Raw genomic sequence first — 18,597 nt, 5'->3', positions numbered from 1 at the left:
ATATGGAGACACAGCACAGAAACTTGCACCCTGCACTCCTTTTCTATGTAAATAATGCAGGGTTCCTGCGGGAACTTGCCAGGGATTGGAATTTTTAATTAATGGGTCTCTTTAATGTGCAAATCAGGAGCAGACTGCAAGTTCTGACTTGCATTGATTATGAAAAACATTAATTGAACGTGCAAGACCCTAAACACAGGCAGCATCTCATGTCCTGGCCTAGACTAGAAGATATGGTGCAAGAGAATACAAATCTATCTTTTGGAAACAGACCACTCCAGGCAACAGTACCTTAGAAATTTTAGCTGTGGGAGTTTCTATGTAGAGCGCATTAAACATTAAGCATTTGCACTATATTCACAGAGCAACCACCGTAATTGTGGTAGCATTAAAAGACCACTAAGATGTTCTCCATGGAAGTGAAGCAGGAATAAACATGAGCTCCATTACCATCTTGTCCGCAATTTATATGTAAAAAAGAAGGGACAAAACCTGGAGCATAATTAAGGATTTTTTTAAAAATGAAATAAAAAGTAAGACAGTGCAAACAAAGCAAGGCTGTCTCTTTAAACAGAAATTCATCCTATATAAATTATGGCCATAAACTTTTCCTGCAGTGCAGCCTAATTAATTCTTGTTCTATACACAAAGGGAAATGCTGGGTGACAAATGGGTGTGAAGCTTGAAAGCTGCCAGGTCTGCAAAACATTTTCTACTTCAATTTATAAGCAATTTTGCAGTAAATCATCCACCAGAACCTGAGATCTCAGGCATCTGAGAATGTCCAAGCCCCGTTAGATTGCTTACCAAAAAAAAAAAGGTGTTTAAAAACCTCTTCACTTTCAGTCCTAATTTGAAAGCGGCACATAACGCTGTTATTTTTGCCTTGGATTTGGCTTGAACACCACAAATCTTACAGTTGAAACTTTACCATAGGCGCTTTAATACTATTACCCCAAATCCCTAATAAAATTGTACCATCACATTCAGCCATAATGGAGAGAAAGTTGTCTCGAGAGGGACATGTCATACTGGCGAATGTAGAAAGATAATTTATCCATCCAAAATGTTCATTCTTTCTCTGGGCAGAAAGGAGGCATGGAATACTACAAGCAATGGATACACTCAGGAAAAGCTATCACATAAAAGATTAATTAAAATATTAAGGGACAGATTTTTCTACAGGCACCAAAAAACCAAAGTTAGACACTCAACGCCCGTTCACTTTCAATGGCTCGTTGTGCCGTTGGGGGAAGAAAGCTCCGCCAAGTGTCCAATTGGGTAGGATATTAAATTAAGTTTGATATTGTTGTACCCAATCGCTTCAAGCTACTTGAAGCACCAAACCATTTATTTTTCCTTTTACAGAAAAGGCCACACATATCTGACTTTAAAAAAAAACAATGTAACAATGGATTTGTTTCACTAATTTGGAGAGAAGCATGTGTGTGGCTCCTCCATCCCCAAACAGAACATAATCCAATCCAAAACAGTGTTGTTTTGTTACCATTTTCTGCATCCAAAATCTTGTCTCTTAAGACTGGCGTGTCCCGCAGGATGACAGAGTGCAATAATGTTAATACTTAGTATTTACAAAGCTCTTTCCCACCTTCAAATGGCCATTAACTACTTTAATTCTCAAAACACCCTTATGTAAGAATCCGTATAGATTCTTCTGGTTGGGAAAACAGGGAGAGGTTAAGTGACCTACCCAAGGCTATATCATGAATTAGTGGCAGAGCGGGGGTGAGAATTCAGAACTCCCCAGCCTAATACCCAGCCCACTAGACCAATTTAAAAAGAGACTAAAAGGCTTATTCACATAGAAGCCATTTTTGCTTCTATTCCAACATTAAACCCCTTGATTAGCTCGTAATTGGGACTTTTATTAGACCCTGATTTATACTAAAATAAGCTGGCCGTCAAAAATGAAATTAAGCCCATTCTGCATCAACTCAAGAGGCAGTTTTTTATAATTACAGTGGGCAATGCCTTTTGAATTTCACCAGGTGTTGTCTACCGGCTTGAAAGGTCACATCCAAATTACCACAAGCACAAAAGCTCCATAAGCAAGAATGTAATACAGTTCAGAGGTTGCCCACACGATGAAGCTCTGGTTTTATTGACGAGTCGCGAATCAGATGTACAGAATGAGAGCTCTGATTCAGTCTCACAATGCCCAACACAGCAAAATGATGGGGAGATGGCTCTTCACTGTTTAACACAACAGATCTTCACATCTTTTTGTGAAATCCTTCAGGATTCAAAGACTCACCCAATCATTAAAGCAGAAGCCACAATTCTTACTGGAGAACCTTATAGCAACAACCACAAGTCAAAAGCCATCTTGCAAACAAAAAAATATATATATGTTGCGTATGGATATTACAGCTAACGTGGGCTTAGATGGCCTGATAACTCTGCAAAGCCATTGGCTTTCACTCTCCAGAGCTTCAAAAGCCAAACCCTTCTAGCGAACAAGAATTTGAAGCACAAGAACACTGACATTTTAGAAGTATGACACATTGGACCAACCTCACAAAAGACATAATAATTAAGTAACTTCTCAAACCATGCTAGTCCACAGGGATTATCCTGTAGTACACCTCTACCCCGATATAACGCAACCCGATATAACACGAATGTGGATATAACGCAGTAAACCAGCGCTCCAGGAGGGCGGGGCTGCGCACTTCAGTGGATCAAAGCAAGTTCAATATAACACGGTTTCGCCTATAACGCGGTAAGATTTTTTGGCTCCCGAAGACAGCGTAATATCGGGGTAGAGGTGTAGTTCGAGATGAAAAAGACCACTGCACCACAGGTTCCATCCCCATAAAAGGGCAGGATATAGGCTGATGACAAGGGACATATCAGATATTAAACTGACATTACAAGAGCGATCGCTGCATACAGCCTGTGTGTCAGTGAGCTACATGTGTCAACTGCTTAGAAAACAACCAAGATGAAAAGCCACCAATATTATTTAGTACCAACTTTGCCGCTGTGGCCAGTTCGAAGTTGTAGGCCACATACAAAGCGAGTTGACCCCATGTTCTACACTTCCTAAATCAAAACTTGGCAAAAGCACCTTTGCACAGTCGTGACAACATCAGCAAGACACAGGCCGACACTGTGCACCTCATTTAAAAAAATGGAATGTTTGCATTGTAAAATATCCTACGTTAGTTGCAAATTACATTAAGAAAAATGAATTTTAAACTTTCTCCTTTAAAAGAACAATATTAGAAAACACTAAACAAGAGATGATTTAAGGAGAAAGTTCTTGAACTCAATATTGTTAAAAATCAATTACATGGCACCATAAATTCATACAGTGCTTTACTAACATAGATCAAGTCCCCTGCCCTGAAGAGATTAACGGATAAACATGACATGACCTTGGCCGCAGATGCTTTAACAAGCAAAAATACCAAATTCTGGATCCTTTGACAATGCACCAGGTTTTACCTATTTGATAGACTCATAGACCTAGATCCACAAGATTATCTAGCCCACCACCTTAGAATCAGTGCAGAATTGTTCCCCACAATACATTCTCAGGCTATCTTTCAGAGGCCCATGTGACGGAGTTTCTAGTACTTCCCATAAAAGATTATTCCACAATCTAATAAAGCTAGGAACTGCCGGACTGGATCAGATCTGTGGTCCATCTATTTCAGTCCTGTCCCCAACAGCAGCCAGCAGTAGGTGCTTCAGAGGAAGGTGCACAAAACCCCGCAGTAGCCAGATCGGGGTCTCATTCTAGTAGTTAGAGATTGTCTTTAGCCATGAGGCATAAGATTTTCTATCACTTCCACAATTTGTTAGTATTACCTCCTCCACCATATTGGTGCCCAATCCCTCTTTGAATCTTATTAATTTTTTTGCCCCAACAGTGCCCTTGTTACAAAGCATTTCTTGAGATTCAATCTACATTTTCCCTTTGCTAATATCATCCGGTTAGTCCCAGCTATATTCCCTGGCAGCACCCAAGTCCTCTCTTTTCTTGGTGTTTTCACACATTAAATACGGCACAAAAGTGAATGCAAGACATCAGGAATGTAAATCTATAGCACCACAACCCCTCCTAGCCAGATTATGAAAAAGGGGGGAGAGAGGAGGGAGAAATCACAAAGCAGTTATTAAACAGTGGATTTTCTTTTAACATTCCCAGACAACGAAAAAATTAACATCTCCCCTATACTATAGTTATACTATATTATATTCCATGTGCTTGGATGTATTTTGCTTATGGGAAATATCAAAATGTCAACCTTTGTTTCTGTTAAAGGTCTTTAATGATATTGCATTTTAGACCTGTAATGAAACATGGTGCTTGCTGCAGTTTGTAATGCATCTCATTAAATACATTAATAACATGCATTTCACTAAAAGGTCAGCTTAGTATTATTGGGAGTTTGCCTCCCCCCCCCCCCCCCCTTTAATCACTTCATTTAAAGCAGCAGAGCTAACTTGGAAATATAAAGTGCCTCACCTGCTACGAGAAGCGATGTGATGAGGAGTTCATGTGTTCAGATCCGGATCAGGTTTAAGATGGGCTATTAGGTTCTGTCAAAGGCTGACTCGGGATCAGGATTTAGGTTAGATTTGATGGTGCCAAAAGCTCATGAACCAGTCTTACAAGGATTCTGCCACTTTAAGCCAAAACCTTACAGGGTTCTGACATCATTACAGCCACATTAAACTGAACATGAAAATAGGCACCTTTCAAGATTAGACTGGACAAAGGACCAATACCAAAGGGCTGGCTCGGATCTGCAGAACTGGAGATATAAAGGTACTGCTTGATCATGGGGTGTTTTCTTTGATGAACTGTAAGGGTCAAGACGCTGGAAAACATCCAGAATCAGGGTGATGGGAAGAAAAAATTTTGAGCTAAAGAAACAACCTTCTCAGTGAGTTTTTGAATGACTTGGTGCACACATCTTCCCCATTTAAAGTTGCAGAAGAATATCCTACTGCGTATGCAGTTCATTATTTTTGCAAACATTTTTGATCACTAGGACATAAAAATACTCCTGCAGAAACCCACTTTCCTCTCTTGTATTAAACAGTTGAACAGGTTTGATGATCTTTGATTTCATTTCCTATTAGGTAACAACAGCCTGATCCAAAGCCCACGGAAGTCAATGGAAACGAGTTCTGAGTGCATAGTGTTTACCAGGTGCATTTTGCGCATTATATTTGCCATCTCTTAGAGAACCCACTGTAGGCCTTACCTGACCGATATCATTAATAGTATTACTGTTGTGTTGTTGTGGGGTTTTTTTGTTTGTTAAATAGATTAATCAGTCTCCTAACTGAATGGATACTTACTGTCCAGTTGGACAGCAGGCAGGGACGGATCACATAGAACGCAGCAGACTGGCAATACTCTGAACCGATAACCAATCCCTTCTAATGTTCAACCAAAAAGAAAAAGAAATTCATTCAGCCTGAAGGACCACCTTGAACTCTGGTGGGAATGCCCCTGAAGTCAGTGTGGTCACCAGCTCAGCTGAGGCATCGCGGTGCTAAGATAAGACAAGTAGCCACCACCAGAGCCGAACGTGGCCCAATACGTATGGATGAGGGCACAGATTTACTTAGACTGGGAGCTCTTTGGGGCAGGGACTGCCTTTGTTCTGTGCTTGTGCAGCACCAAGCACAATGGGGTCCTGGTCCATAAGCAAGGCTCCTAGGGGCTTACCACCATACAAATAGAGAATAATAAAATATACGATTTACACGCCAGGTGTCTGCATCTCCAAGGTCCTGCCCCTTGCACATCAGTGCCTTGCCATTCAGCCAAAGTACACTTGGATGGGACCGTCACTGGAGCCTATCAAACCTGATCCCTAATTAACCGCAAGGGTTGCTATCACAAGGCACAAATCCCTGTCTCCGAGGCTGAAGACATTGGCTCCATGGCCACTCAGCCCACAACTGAGTACAGAACCTGGGTCTCCCTGCCAGCAGAGTCTGTATCTCTGACACCAAAGCAGGCAGACTTAAAACTACTTACTGTTCTTGAGTGCACTGGCAAACTCTCGCCCACCTTCCTTTTTAAACGCCGGGAATGTATCTGGCTGTGGAAGCTGGTTGGCCGTTAGGAGCGCTTTCTGCAGTTTGATTCTCCCTTCTAATAGCTGGTCCCACAGTGCTTTAAAACACAGAGGAAACAAAACATGGATTACATATTGCAAAGCATTTATTCACCCACTTTCCCGTGACCCTGCCTCCCAAAGACTCTGAATCAGAAAGCATCAGCCACTTCTCTTTGCTCTCCTTCCCCAGCAGCACTTTCCTATTGCAACGACACTTTGCAAATGGAGACTCATTATTTAATGGGACAACTAGATAGTAGTTGCCTAAAAGCTTCTCAAGGCTTCTGTTAAAATTCACCAGAGAAATTCAAATTGTAGACCTGCCAAAGCCAAGGTGCACACAGCTCCATCATCTGACATGACAAATGCTGAACGGCAAGGAATGGCACGCAGCACCAACGCAGCTCCCACACAGTATATCATGCCCTGCAGCGCAAAATCTGGACTGCAGGGAAGACGGGACCAGTGATGGGGGCAGGGGATTAACTACAGAATCCCCACAAGGTGGGAGCAGACAATCAGCATGTCATGGTTAACACCTGCACTGATGGGTTGTCATCACCAACCTAGAAGCTTCTGGGTTAGCAGAGACAACCAGTCATACAGGCTAATGAAGGACCACCGAGAGAAAATATTTAATCATCACGTACATCAACTTTAGAAAAAACTCATTATAAAGGAAGTGAGAAGAATGTTTAGTTTCCATTGTAATCCATCATTATATCTCCATTAAACCCAAAATCTTTCACTCTGGAGGATGGAGCTCACAAGGGTATAGAAAACGGGCACCTCCTCTCCAGCCAACACACTGGGATGGATTACTAAAGCCGTGGTTCTCAGGGGCCACAAGCAGGTTTCAGGGGTTCGCCAAGCAGGGCCAGCATTAGATTTGCGGGGGCCCAGGGCAGAAAGCCAAAGCCTGGGGCTGAAGCCTGAGCAACTTAGTTTCGCGGGGCCCCCTGTGGTGTGGGGCCCCAGGCAATTGCCCGGCTTGCTACCCCCTAACACTGGCCCTGGCTTATATATGCAGAAAAACAGCTTTTGTGGCACAGACGGGTCATGGACTTTTTATAGCGTGTTGGGGGGGCCTCAGAAAGAAAAAGGTTGAGAACCCCTGTACTAAAGCACACCAACACACAGACTAGTGTCTGAGTCCCCGAGCAGCACATACAGTGCAATAAGTCCTTGTTTACAATGGTACCATAACAATGCTCAACAGTGGTTCAGCTAAACCGACTGCTGACAAAGTATTAGTTTAATTCGGCAGCACAGTCGAGGCCACAGTCTATGGAGCACAGCTGGTAGAACACTTGCTGTAAACTCCTAAAACTACTCCAGTGTGTGCTGCAACATGCAAATGGGTTAAAAGAGTTCTTAGCACAGTTCATTTCTCTAGCATGGCATAAGGCTCATCAAAATACAAAGCAAATTCCATGTACAAACCTATTTGGTTTTTCACAGCTTTTCCTTTTTCTACTTCTTCAGACACTTTTTCTTTAGAGAAGGTCACCACCCCCCCGTCATCCTCGCTCTCTTTGGCATCTCCCACGTCCTCCTCACTTGCATCCCCAGATTCTTCTTCATTGCTCCCTTCTTCTTCATCCTCCTCTTCCTCATCCTCCTCTTCACTGCTCCCCACATCATCCATCCCTTCCGTAAATTTCTCAAAGTCACGGATGTTCTGGAAACTGAACTTTGGTGTTTGGAGCTGGGCAGATGTTTCTCTCCCCTCCTCTTGGTCACTTTCACCCTCCTGGTCATCCTGAGAGCTGCTGTGCTCATCGTCCTGATCAGCTGTAGCATCTAGAATGTCCTCATCCAATTCTTCCTCCAGATCTCCACTGTCTAGGTCTCTCTCAGATGATGTTTCTTCATCTGATAATTAGAAAAGGAGATATTTAAACAAAGTTATTTCATCACAAACTATGGCTGCAACTCTGCAATATCCATTATCAGTAGGGCTGCGAATCTTTCACGGAGGTCACGGAAGTCATGGATTCCATGACTTTCCAGGACCTCTGTGACCTCCGCAGCTGCAGCGGCCGGTGTGGCTGACCCCAGGACCGCCCAATCAGCTGGGGCGGTCCTGGGTCCAGCCGCACCGGCCGCTGCTCCAGCGGCCCAGGCTACTGGTCCCGGGCAACTGGTCCCAGGCAATGAGGTCCGGGAGCAGCAGTGGTGCCACAGGCCAACCCTGCCCAGAGGAGCATCAGCAGTGGTGGGGCCCCGGCCCGGAGCAGCAGCGGGGGTGGCGGGGCCATGGGCCACCTCCCACCTGGAGCAGCAGCGGCGGGGCCCCAGGCTGCCTCCCCCCGCCCCCCAGGAGCAGCAGTAGGGCCCCAGGCCACCCCCCACCCCCAGGAACAGCAGCGTCCGCTGGATCACATACCCCATCCCAGCAGGCAAGATTTAGTTAGGGGTATTTTTAGTAAAAGTCATGGACAGGTCACTGGCTGTGACTTTTTGGTTATTGCCCGTGACCTGTCCATGACTTTTACTAAAAACACCCGTGACTGAATCGTACCCTTAATTATCAGCATCCAATTGGTGGCCTGGCCTGGTTTAGCTCTCTAGTCCACTAGGAATAATTCTAGGCACAATTTTGCTCCTTCCTTAGGCTTATGAGGATACGTCTGCAAACTGAACCTTAGTTCACACTTTTCTGCAGTAACAGTCACTCCAACAACGATTATCACATCCATTGATTAGCTGACAGCCTTTCCCATTTAATAATGAAGCAATGTTAAGCAAACAAGGTGCTCATGCTTTGGTACACGTCTTTATAATGAGAAATTGTACATAAGCACTAAGCAGCTACAATTCCCAAGAGCTGACAATTTAAAGATGGCAGATAGTTCTCCCATTCCACATGGAGTTCACGTCACTTTCCTTGCCAGGTAATTTAACCTGGCTGAACTTTTTGTACCTGAGATTTAGTCACTCCCCTTCCTTCATCCGCAGGGAGCAGTTATAGTCCTGGAGACTTCACTTTCCCAGGAGCTAATGAATAAGGCTACGATTCAGCACAGCACTTAAGAAGCCAAGCTTAACTTTAAGCACATGAAGTCAATGAGACTTAAAAACCGCTGAGCTGGGAGTCCTGTCATGGTGCAGAGCTCAGTGTATGAGCATTCCACTTACTGCCTGTAGTTGTGGCAATTTAGGGTCGCCTGGGGGGTGCGCAGGGGACGGACGGAAAGGCGGGGAAGGAAACTAAATTTCTCACCAAATGCTGCTCCAGGCAGAGACTCTCCCCATCGTTCTTCCTGCAAGGTCTGGCGAGATACAGCTCTCCCGCTGTACCTCTTATCAGCTTCTAAGAGGGAGGCGGAGGCTCGTTTCCGTATATTGCCGACGGCAAGGATGTCATCTTCGGTTCCGCCCTCATCAAACTTGTCGATCACCCTGGCAGCAGTGGCTGTGAAGAGGAGAGGGAGTTTAATAGTGCAGGGTTTCAAACTAAGAGCGGAACTCAGGCTTGCTAGACAGGAGAGAGATTCGATCTAGGACTGCCAGAAAGTAAATATCTATATCCTCCTTGGATTCAGGGGACTAGAACTAGGGACCTTGCATTCCATGTATGCTGGCCTCTAACACATGAGCTAAAGGACAAATCATATTAGGAGCTGTATATAACTGAGCTGTTCAGGGCATCACTTAGGCACACATAGCCCACAAGCTTCATTTTTGGAATCAAAACTCATCAATACCTATCTGGCTCTCGCCACTTCTGGACGGGCTTCTCCTAGGTTCACCAAAAGGGCCATAAACCTCTTGATGGACCAAGGCCAAGCTTTAGGTGCTTCAAAAACAAAAAAACCCTGGTCAGATTCATCCAATTTTGGTAAGAGCATATTAACACAGATCTACTCATATCCTCTGAAGGCCAGCTTCTAAAGGCCAACAAATTACATGCCCTGAACGTAGGTCTGATTCCACCCAACAGGGGAGAGTGGGGCAGTATATTCAGACCTGCTTACAACAGTTTGGGTCATTGTAGTGGGGCAGTTACCCCACTCTGGTGGAAAAAGGCCAGGCTGATTGGGGAAGCAGCCAAAGCTGGGGCCACGCCCCAATCAAGCCACACCTGGCCCTGTTATAAGAGCTCAGGGAGGAGGTGGGTCACTCTATCTCTAGCTGTGGAGAGAGAAGGACCTGGCTGCCTGGGAATTGGGTACCTAGAGCAGAGCAGTCCTGAGGAAGGGCAAGAGGAGCTCCAGCCTGGCAACTCCCCAGGCTGAGGCCTTGATAAAGGCCTATGCGGGTACTGGGGCTGGGGGGTGGTTGAGGCAGCTGGTCCAACCCCCTTGCCAATGATGAGTGGCCAGGACAGACTGCAGTTTAGCAGGGGCTAGAGGACGACTGGCAGTAGCCACTGAGGCACGGTGGATGTAGAGGGTTGGGGGTTTTCCTGGGAGGGGAGACCCAAAGAGTGGGGGTACTGCTGGGGGCAGAACCCTGAGGAAAGGGGCACTGGGGTCTGGGAAGGACATGGGGCCTGAGGCAGGCAAGACCACCGGCCCACAGAGGGTGCTCCGAAGCTGGAAAAGAGCTAATTCCCAGGATGACCAGCAGGAGGCGCTGCACCGGTGAGTCGTCGCTCGCTACAGTCATCAACAAGGAGTAGAAATTGAAGCAGTGTTTATCAGATATGACTCCTTCCCTATTGGCAAGCAGAGAGCGAACGAATCGGGCTCTTCACTTAGACCACTCAACAGCCATCACATGGGAACAACTTTCAGTCACTACCAACCTAGCCTGGACTCATACGAGTGACAGTAGAGAAAGCAGTCCTGATACCCCCTTATAAATCCACTTTCCCCAACACTGTAAGGGAAAGAGGCTTCAAAGCTCAGCTGGGTATGGCTAAACTGCCGCATGCAAGACCTTCTCTTCTCCTTTAGGGACAGCATGCTCCTTCTCTCTCTGCTGAATGAGGACACACTCCGCTTCCCCTACAATGTGGGGAAGGAGCATTGTGGAAACACCAAACACCTTCCACTATAGGAGGAAGAGGGGAAGTCTCAGACTTGGGTTTCTTGCCTGGCAGGGCAGGGCATCATCACTAGGGCACTGTCTATAATCAGTTAAGTAAACAAGTGTTTCTTTTACTTAAAATGCAGCAGCAATAAAGGAGTGTTCCAAAGGCATCTATATTTCAGAAAGGAAATCGCTGAGACTTTTCTATGACTTAAAGCCCCTATTCCCCCTTTCAGCACCATCAAAATCTTGGGAAGAACATGGCTGAAAGTTTTATAAATTGACTAACTCCAAACATGCCTCCAATTATAATCTCTGTTTCTCCCAAGCAATTTAGGTTTGGTTCTATAGGTCAGCGAAGTGCAGCACGTTTAACTAGAGCAAAGTATCCTGTGACTCCAAGAGGCTCTCCATATGTTCATTATCCAACACCAAAATAATTTTATCAAGTGCATTTTGTTACATGAACACTAGCCTATATTCACCTCCTTGCCCATATTAGACAGACCACATGAGGCACCGCATAGAATATGTCTGCTCAGTGCCACTTTGGGGGGTCCCTGAATAATAGAGTCCTCCTGAGAAGTCTGACCACCTGGCTAGAAGATTCAGCAAAGCTGGAGTGGTTTCATTCTGCGCTGGCAAATGAAAAGACAACAACCCGTAACTCGGCTGCCCTCTGGGCTCTTGATAAATTTATAAGACACTTAAATAACTAAATGCTGTAATTGTCTAAATATAGAAAACAACTTTATTACAATGCCTGTTCTCCTTCCCCCTTCTTCAGATACAGGGAAATGGTTTATTCCAGCAAACGTGGATCATTATAACAGGTTCTCTTCTCTTCATTTTCATTCATGCGCAAGACATCCTCTATGCAAAATTATAGGGTTAGGATTGTTCAGCCAATTGAGTGACCTGATTGGCTGAACATCGCTAAGTGCTTTTTTTAATGTGTGTTTGAGAATGTTAATGCCCCATTTATGTAAACTATTTACTTAAGGGGAGAAAAAAACCCAACTCTCAGAGGATAAAATGTCTTATTCTCAAGCAAGCACTGAACTGCAAAATGGTGAAAGGGAAATCAGGAGCTTCCCATAACCTGCTTGGTTGGAAAGTCATTGTTCTACAGAAATCATAAGGAAAGCAAGTTCTGCAAGCTTCTCATTTAGGTCATGTCTATACTACCGCTGAAGTGGGCAAAACTTGTGCCACGCAGGGGTGTGAAAAAAACACCCCCCTGAGCAACATAAGTTTTGACAGCATAAGTAATAGTGTGCACAGAGCTATGTCAACAGGAGAGCTTCTCCTGCCGACACGGCTATCACCGCTTGCTGGGGGTGGCTTAATTATGTTGCCGGGACAACTCCTTCCCGTTGACATAGAGCTGCTACACAGGAGATCTTACAGCGGTACAGCTGTGTCGCTGTAAGGTCTCTAATGTAGACATGGCCATAACATAGAAATTCATGCTAGTGCACAGCGCCTCAGACACCTCAAGACACAGTGCAGGGTAACTTTGCAATTAATGAATTTCACCCACATATTGCTCACAATGGCAACCAGCGCAAAGTATATGCAACACAACAGGTTACATAACTTGCTGGTTGCTATCTTTAAAGCAGGCGTTATGTATTGACTATATAAAGCAAGTCAGACATTTCTGCAAAAACGAGGGCCACCTTATCAAGTGACCACGTGCAGCCATCTGGCTCCTAAGTCACATTTAAGAATCCAGATAAAGATTAACTATTTCTGTTATAGTAGCATTTAGAAGCCCCAACTAAGATGGGGGTTCCCGTTGTGCTAGGTGCTGTACAGAAACATAGCAAGAGTCTCCACCCTGACTGAGCAGCCTGCAGTCTAAACAGACAAGACAGAAGAAGGGTGGGAGGGGAATGAGAGGTAAATGATTTGCTCACGGGTCATACAGTGAGTGGTAGCATATCTCCCAACTCTCAGGCCGTGCTCTATCCACTAAGCCATAAATACACAGCCATCATACTTGCTTGTACTCCTAGTTTCCTTTACAGATGAAGCAGAAATTGCTTGTTGAGTTCATAAGCAACAAAACCTGCAGCTGATCAGCTCTGTCATCACCCTGCACTTACAAGAAGAGGGTAAGATGCCCAGCACCAGGGTGGTAGGTGCTTGAGAGGAGAGACTAGACTGCAGACTCCTCTGTAGGACTCCATGGGTCACAGCCTTGGTTCCCAACCCATGTGCATCTGAGAACTGCTACAAGTCACACACACAAAAAGGCTCAAAGCCAAGAAATTCTTTATCAAGAAAACATAACACGTAAACCATGTCTGGTTAAGGAGATCTTGTCTATCTTATGTTCATACACAGTTGTGTAGAGTCGAGTTAGCTGACGCAATGCTGACTACCATGACTGCCCAGTCAGCGTAAACCAGGGCAAATTCCGCTCAGTATTGTGACAGCTCACTCAACTCTTCATAATCAAGCCTGAACACAATAAAATTGTGTAATGCAGACAAGCCCCGAAGAAGAGTTCACGTCCTTGGTTTGATGATTTTATTTATTTAGTTATTTTGTCCATTGGAGGCACTCTGCACTGGTGTGATGGGATGAATGTGTGAAGTCCAAAGCAGTAAAAAAATGGCAGGTATCAGTCTAAAAACAACAAAGAGGACATTGCCACTACATGTCATGGAGGGAGAAACCAATTTCTAAAAATTTGCAATTAAGCTAGCAAAGGGCTTGATTAAAAAAAAAAATCCACTTGCCAGTGGCCAGGAGAAAACAACGAACAATCACATCTAGTATGATAAATAGCAGCCTGGAAAGCTGGTATGCTCTGACTGCTACTGAACATGGTAGACATTATTGTTACCAGTTATCTTGTCCTCCTTGCTTCCTCCAACCCCTTTTGTTTCTTATATCCACATTACGTGTAACACTGTACATTCTTCCTGGCAGGGACTTTTTTTTAGAATAAGCACAATGGAACCCTGATCCTTGTTGGAGCCCCCTAGACACAAAGCAGATAAACAAGAATAAATAATAATTATAATAACTGCCAGTAATTGCTGTTGAATTTAAGCTTTATTTTAAATAAAAACTACATCTCTATCCCGTCCAGCTCCAAAGGAAACCTTCCAACTGAGAATTAAGTGTGAAGAATCGATTCAGAACCCTTCCTCCCTTGTCTACACTACAAAGAGTTTGCTGGTACGCTATACTGGCAAAAGCGACATCAGCTCCCCAAATGAAATAAGCTAGGCTGGCAAAATGACTTTTCTGCATCTACACCAGGGCTTTTGTTGACTGACACAGCTATTATGTCAGTTAGGGGCATCATTTTTTCAGACTCCTGACAGCTATGCCCGCAAAACTTTTAAGTGTAGAGCAGGTCTAAGCGTGCGGACAGGGCATCTATCGCTACACATGTTTTCACGGTCAGCAAAATGAAATTAACAAGGCCTCTGGTCAGTGTTGCTGCTGATATTCAGAACCCTGTGAGCATTTAATTGCCCTACTTCTTGGTAAAAGTGACAGCAAAAGCAGAGGCTGGGACTATTGACAGGAGGGAACGATTCAAAAATGGAGGCTCGGATAAGAACAGAGGAGAGGACCAACAACATGAAGGCCTGGGATAGGCTGGAAAGACAGGCCCTTTTAGACAGCATATGGAGCCTTTAAAATCATCAGACAGGACTAGCCAAAGGATAACAGATGGAGCCCCCAGGCACAATCTGGACACAGCACTATGGCAAAAATCAAAGTCCCTCCCTTTCCCCAGCAAGTAAGTTGGAGGGCAGTAGATTTTTTTTACTGTTGCCCCAGGCCCTCACTGGTACACATCCTCCCTCATATCTGTAGCAGCCTTTGGCTGACCGGTTTAATCTGTGAGATACTAGGTGTCCAGTACCTTTTTTAAGCTCTGAACCAACACCTCTTTTGGACCCAGTGCAAACAACAGGAGCCCAAGATACAGTCCCAAGGCCCTGCTTAGTAGGGAATAGTGACTATAGCAATCCATTCATCACATGCCAGTACAGCCAATTTGGCCAAATGCGGGACACAGAGAGAGAGAGAGAAACTGAGGGACACATGAAAATTATGGGTCAGGAAGCTTAAAATGTTGGATCATTAATTTCCAAAACAGTAATCTCTAAATTTTGTGATAATGCATTTCTGATATGAATTAAAACGACCAGGGCCGGATCCAGGGTTTTTGCCGCCCCAAGCGGCGCAAAAAAAAAAAAAAAAAGCCGCGATCGCGACCTGCGGCGACAGGTACTTCGCGCCGAGCGGGAGCGAGGGACCGTCCGCCGAATTGCCGCCGAATAGTTGGACCTGCCGCCCCTCGCACCTGCTTGGCAAGCTGGTGCCTGGAGCCGGCCCTGAAAACGACAATACAGTAGTTCACAGCAAACTCATAGGGGAGGGACGGAGGTAAATTTTGAGCAGTAAAGACTGACAGTCCATAATGCTGAGATGCTTCAGAGGCATAACCCAACACAATCGCTAGCATAGCAGGAGCAGTGAGATATAGATCCAGCTCCACCAAAATGAGATGATGATGAACAGCGACTGCCACGCTGCCACCCAGGGCCCCAGTGATTTATATGGGAGACTCCTAAGGACGGGGAGGCCTCACACAGGTGCTGAGCTGTGGATCAAGGTAAACCAGCATCGAAATATATTTACCAAGTGGTTATGAAGGCCACACAAATGCCCACAGTGAAAACCGGGAAAGCGAGCACACGTGGTGGTACAGTAGCACCTCAGAGCGATGAACACCTCGGGAATGGAGGTTGTTCGTAACTCGGAAATGTTCGTAACTCTGAACGTTTGGTTGTCCTTTCAAAAGTTTACAACTGAACACTGACTTAATACAGCTTTGAAACTTTACTATGCAGAAGCAAAATGCTGCTTCTCCCCCTCCCCCCCATTTATTTTTGTAGTTTACATTTAACACAGTACTGTACTGTATTTGCTGCTTTTTGGTCTTTGCTTCTGCCTGATCTTGTCCTTCCAGTTCCAAATGCAGCGTGTGGTTGACCGGTCAGTTTGTAACTCTGAGCTTCTACTGTGGGTGCCAAGGGGGGAGCAGCCCCCGGTCTCTGCCCCAGGGAAGGGAGAGGAGTTGAGGGAAAGAAGGCCCCAATTTTGGAGCTGGGTAAGGAGAGTGGGTATTAGCCCCTGGTCACTGCCATAGGGAGAGAAGGACATAGAAGAGGTATTGAGGAAGGGGGAGCAGACTCCACTCAGTGTTTGGGGAGGAGAAAAGACCTTGGGAGGTGGGGGGTGAAAAGAGAAGCCCCCAGTGTCCTAGGGAGGAATGCACTAGGGGAGATATTGGTGGGGTGCAGCCTCCAGTCATTGCCAAGGGGGAGCACACAGCGCTGGAGGAGACATTGGGGAGCAGCCCCCAGTCGCTGCCCAGGGGAAGCACACAGCGCTGGGGGAGTATCGGGGAGCACACAGGGCTAGCGGAGCTATCAGGAGGCAGCCTCCAGTCACTGCCCGGGGAGCTCACATGGCACTGGGGGGGCATCAGGGGGCAGCCCCCAATCGCTTTCCGGGGGAGCACACGGCGCTGGTGGAACTATGGGGGGGGCAGCCTCGGGGGAGCATACGGCGCTGGGGGAGGCATCGGGGGGCAGCCCCCAGTCGCTGCCCAGGGGGAGCACACGGGGCTGGGGAGGGTATCGGGGGGGAGCACATGGCGCCGTGGGGAGCACACGGGGCTGGGGGGGGTATCATAGAGCTGCCCCCAGTCGCTGCCCAGGGGGAGCACATGGCGCGGGGGGGTACCGGGGGGAGCACATGGTGCCGTGGGGAGCACACGGGGCTGGGGGGGGTATCAGGGGGCTGCCCCCGGTCGCTGCCCAGGGGGAGCACATGGCGCGGGGGGTACCGGGGGGAAGCACATGGCGCGGGGGGGTACCGGGGGGAGCACACGGGGCTGGGGGGGGTATCAAGGGGCTGCCCCCGGTCGCTGCCCAGGGGGAGCACATGGCGCGGGGGGGTACCGGGGGGAAGCACATGGCGCTGGGGGGGTATCAGGGGGCTGCCCCCGGTCGCTGCCCAGGGGGAGCACATGGCGCGGGGGGGTACCGGGGGGAAGCACATGGCGCTGGGGGGGGGGTATCAGGGGGCTGCCCCCGGTCGCTGCCCGGGCATGCGGGGGCTCTGTGCGCCGCCGCCGCCTCCTCTCCATGAGGCGCCCACGTGGGTGCCCGGCCTAGTCCGGCGCCGCCGGTCGCTCTCCCCAGCCCCGCCATGCCCGGGGTCCCCCCGGCGCCCCTCACCTTCCTCCGGGTCGTCCTCCGGGTCGGCCGGCCGCGGCAGGGGGTTGAGCAGCTGCTCCAGCTGCTGAGCTAAGGGCGCCGCCATCTTCCCTGGGCGCCGCGCCGGGGGCTCGGAGCGGGCCGCGCTTCCGGGGGGGGGGGGGGGGCGCTGCCCGGCTCCGCCCGGCGCGGGGGGGGGGGGGAAGGGTCAGCGGGCGGGCGGGGGTTATTGGGGGGGGGGAGGATGGTGGGTTTAAGGAGGTCTGGGGGTGAGCACTAGGGGGTATCAGGGGAGGTGAAGGGGTGGGTATGGGGGGTGGATATACGGGGGTATCAGTAGGAGGGGGGTGGTTATAAATTAAATTAAATAAATAAATTAATGGAGATATCCCATCTCCTAGAACTGGAAGGGACCTTGAAAGGTCATCGAGTCCAGCCCCCTGCCTTCACTAGCAGGACCAAGTACTGATTTTTTCCCAGATCCCTAAGTGGCCCCCTCAAGGATTGAACTCACAACCCTGGGTTTAGCAGGCCAATGCTCAAACCACTGAGCCATCCATCCCTCTCTCCCCCCAGGGGGGTTGAAGAGGGTGTGGGTATAAGGAGTGACAGAGGGGGTGTGACTATAAGGTGGGTATAAGGGGTCTGGGTTTATAGGGGTAACGGGAGAGGTGTGGTTATAGGGGGATTGAAGATGGTGGGAATATAAGGGGGTATCAGTATAGGGAGAGGGGAGGGGGTGTGGGTAGAAGGGGGATGGAGGGGCTGGATAGAAAGGGTATTGGTATGAGGGGAGGGTGTGTGTGGTTATAGGGGTGTTGAAGAGGGTGTGGGTATCACATGAGGTGAAGGGGCTGTGGGTATAAGGGACGTGGAGGGGGGCGGGTATCTGCTGAGGTGAACGGGTTGGTGTAAGGGAGATAGAGGGGTGTGGGTATCAGGAGGGGAGGGGATGTGGGCACTAGCTGAGATGAAGGGGATGTGGGTGTAAGGGGGTATCACTATAGGGAGAGGTGAGCAGGAGGTGTTGATGTAAGGGGGATGGAGGAGTGAGGGCCAGAGGTATAAGGGGAGGTGAAGGGGAAAAGAGGTGTAAGGGGAGGGTAAGAGGGTGTGGTGGGGAGGTTATGTGTGGGTATATAAGGGTAGGTGAAAAGGGGTTGTAGGTATAAGGAGAGGCTGAGTGGATGGGACTTTTGTATGGATAAGTGGGGTGAGGCAGGGCCTGGTATGTGAGGGTGTGT

At 47.5% G+C, this 18,597-nt stretch overlaps 1 protein-coding gene across 2 annotated transcripts in view; it reads right to left on the bottom strand.

The window, feature by feature from the left end:
- Window positions 1-17,488, bottom strand: part of AATF (apoptosis antagonizing transcription factor) — an 84,309-nt gene extending 66,821 nt beyond the window's left edge. Inside the window, exons 1-4 of one of the 2 annotated variants that reach the window (XM_054008508.1) lie at window positions 17,375-17,488; window positions 9,337-9,528; window positions 7,554-7,985; window positions 6,029-6,166 (exon numbers count right to left, since the gene is read on the bottom strand). In XM_054008508.1, coding sequence (XP_053864483.1) covers window positions 6,029-6,166; window positions 7,554-7,985; window positions 9,337-9,528; window positions 17,375-17,459 — 847 coding nt within the window. In that variant the 5' untranslated portion in view covers window positions 17,460-17,488. Of the gene's footprint in view, window positions 1-6,028; window positions 6,167-7,553; window positions 7,986-9,336; window positions 9,531-17,374 lie in introns of both variants that reach the window. The other variant, XM_054008509.1, reaches the window with a different exon arrangement.
- Between the last annotated feature and the right edge of the window lie 1,109 nt (window positions 17,489-18,597).

This window comes from Malaclemys terrapin, chromosome 18 (genome assembly GCF_027887155.1).
Source record: "Malaclemys terrapin pileata isolate rMalTer1 chromosome 18, rMalTer1.hap1, whole genome shotgun sequence".
Lineage (NCBI taxonomy): Eukaryota > Metazoa > Chordata > Testudines > Emydidae > Malaclemys > Malaclemys terrapin.
This window is presented reverse-complemented; position numbering and strand designations above follow the sequence as displayed.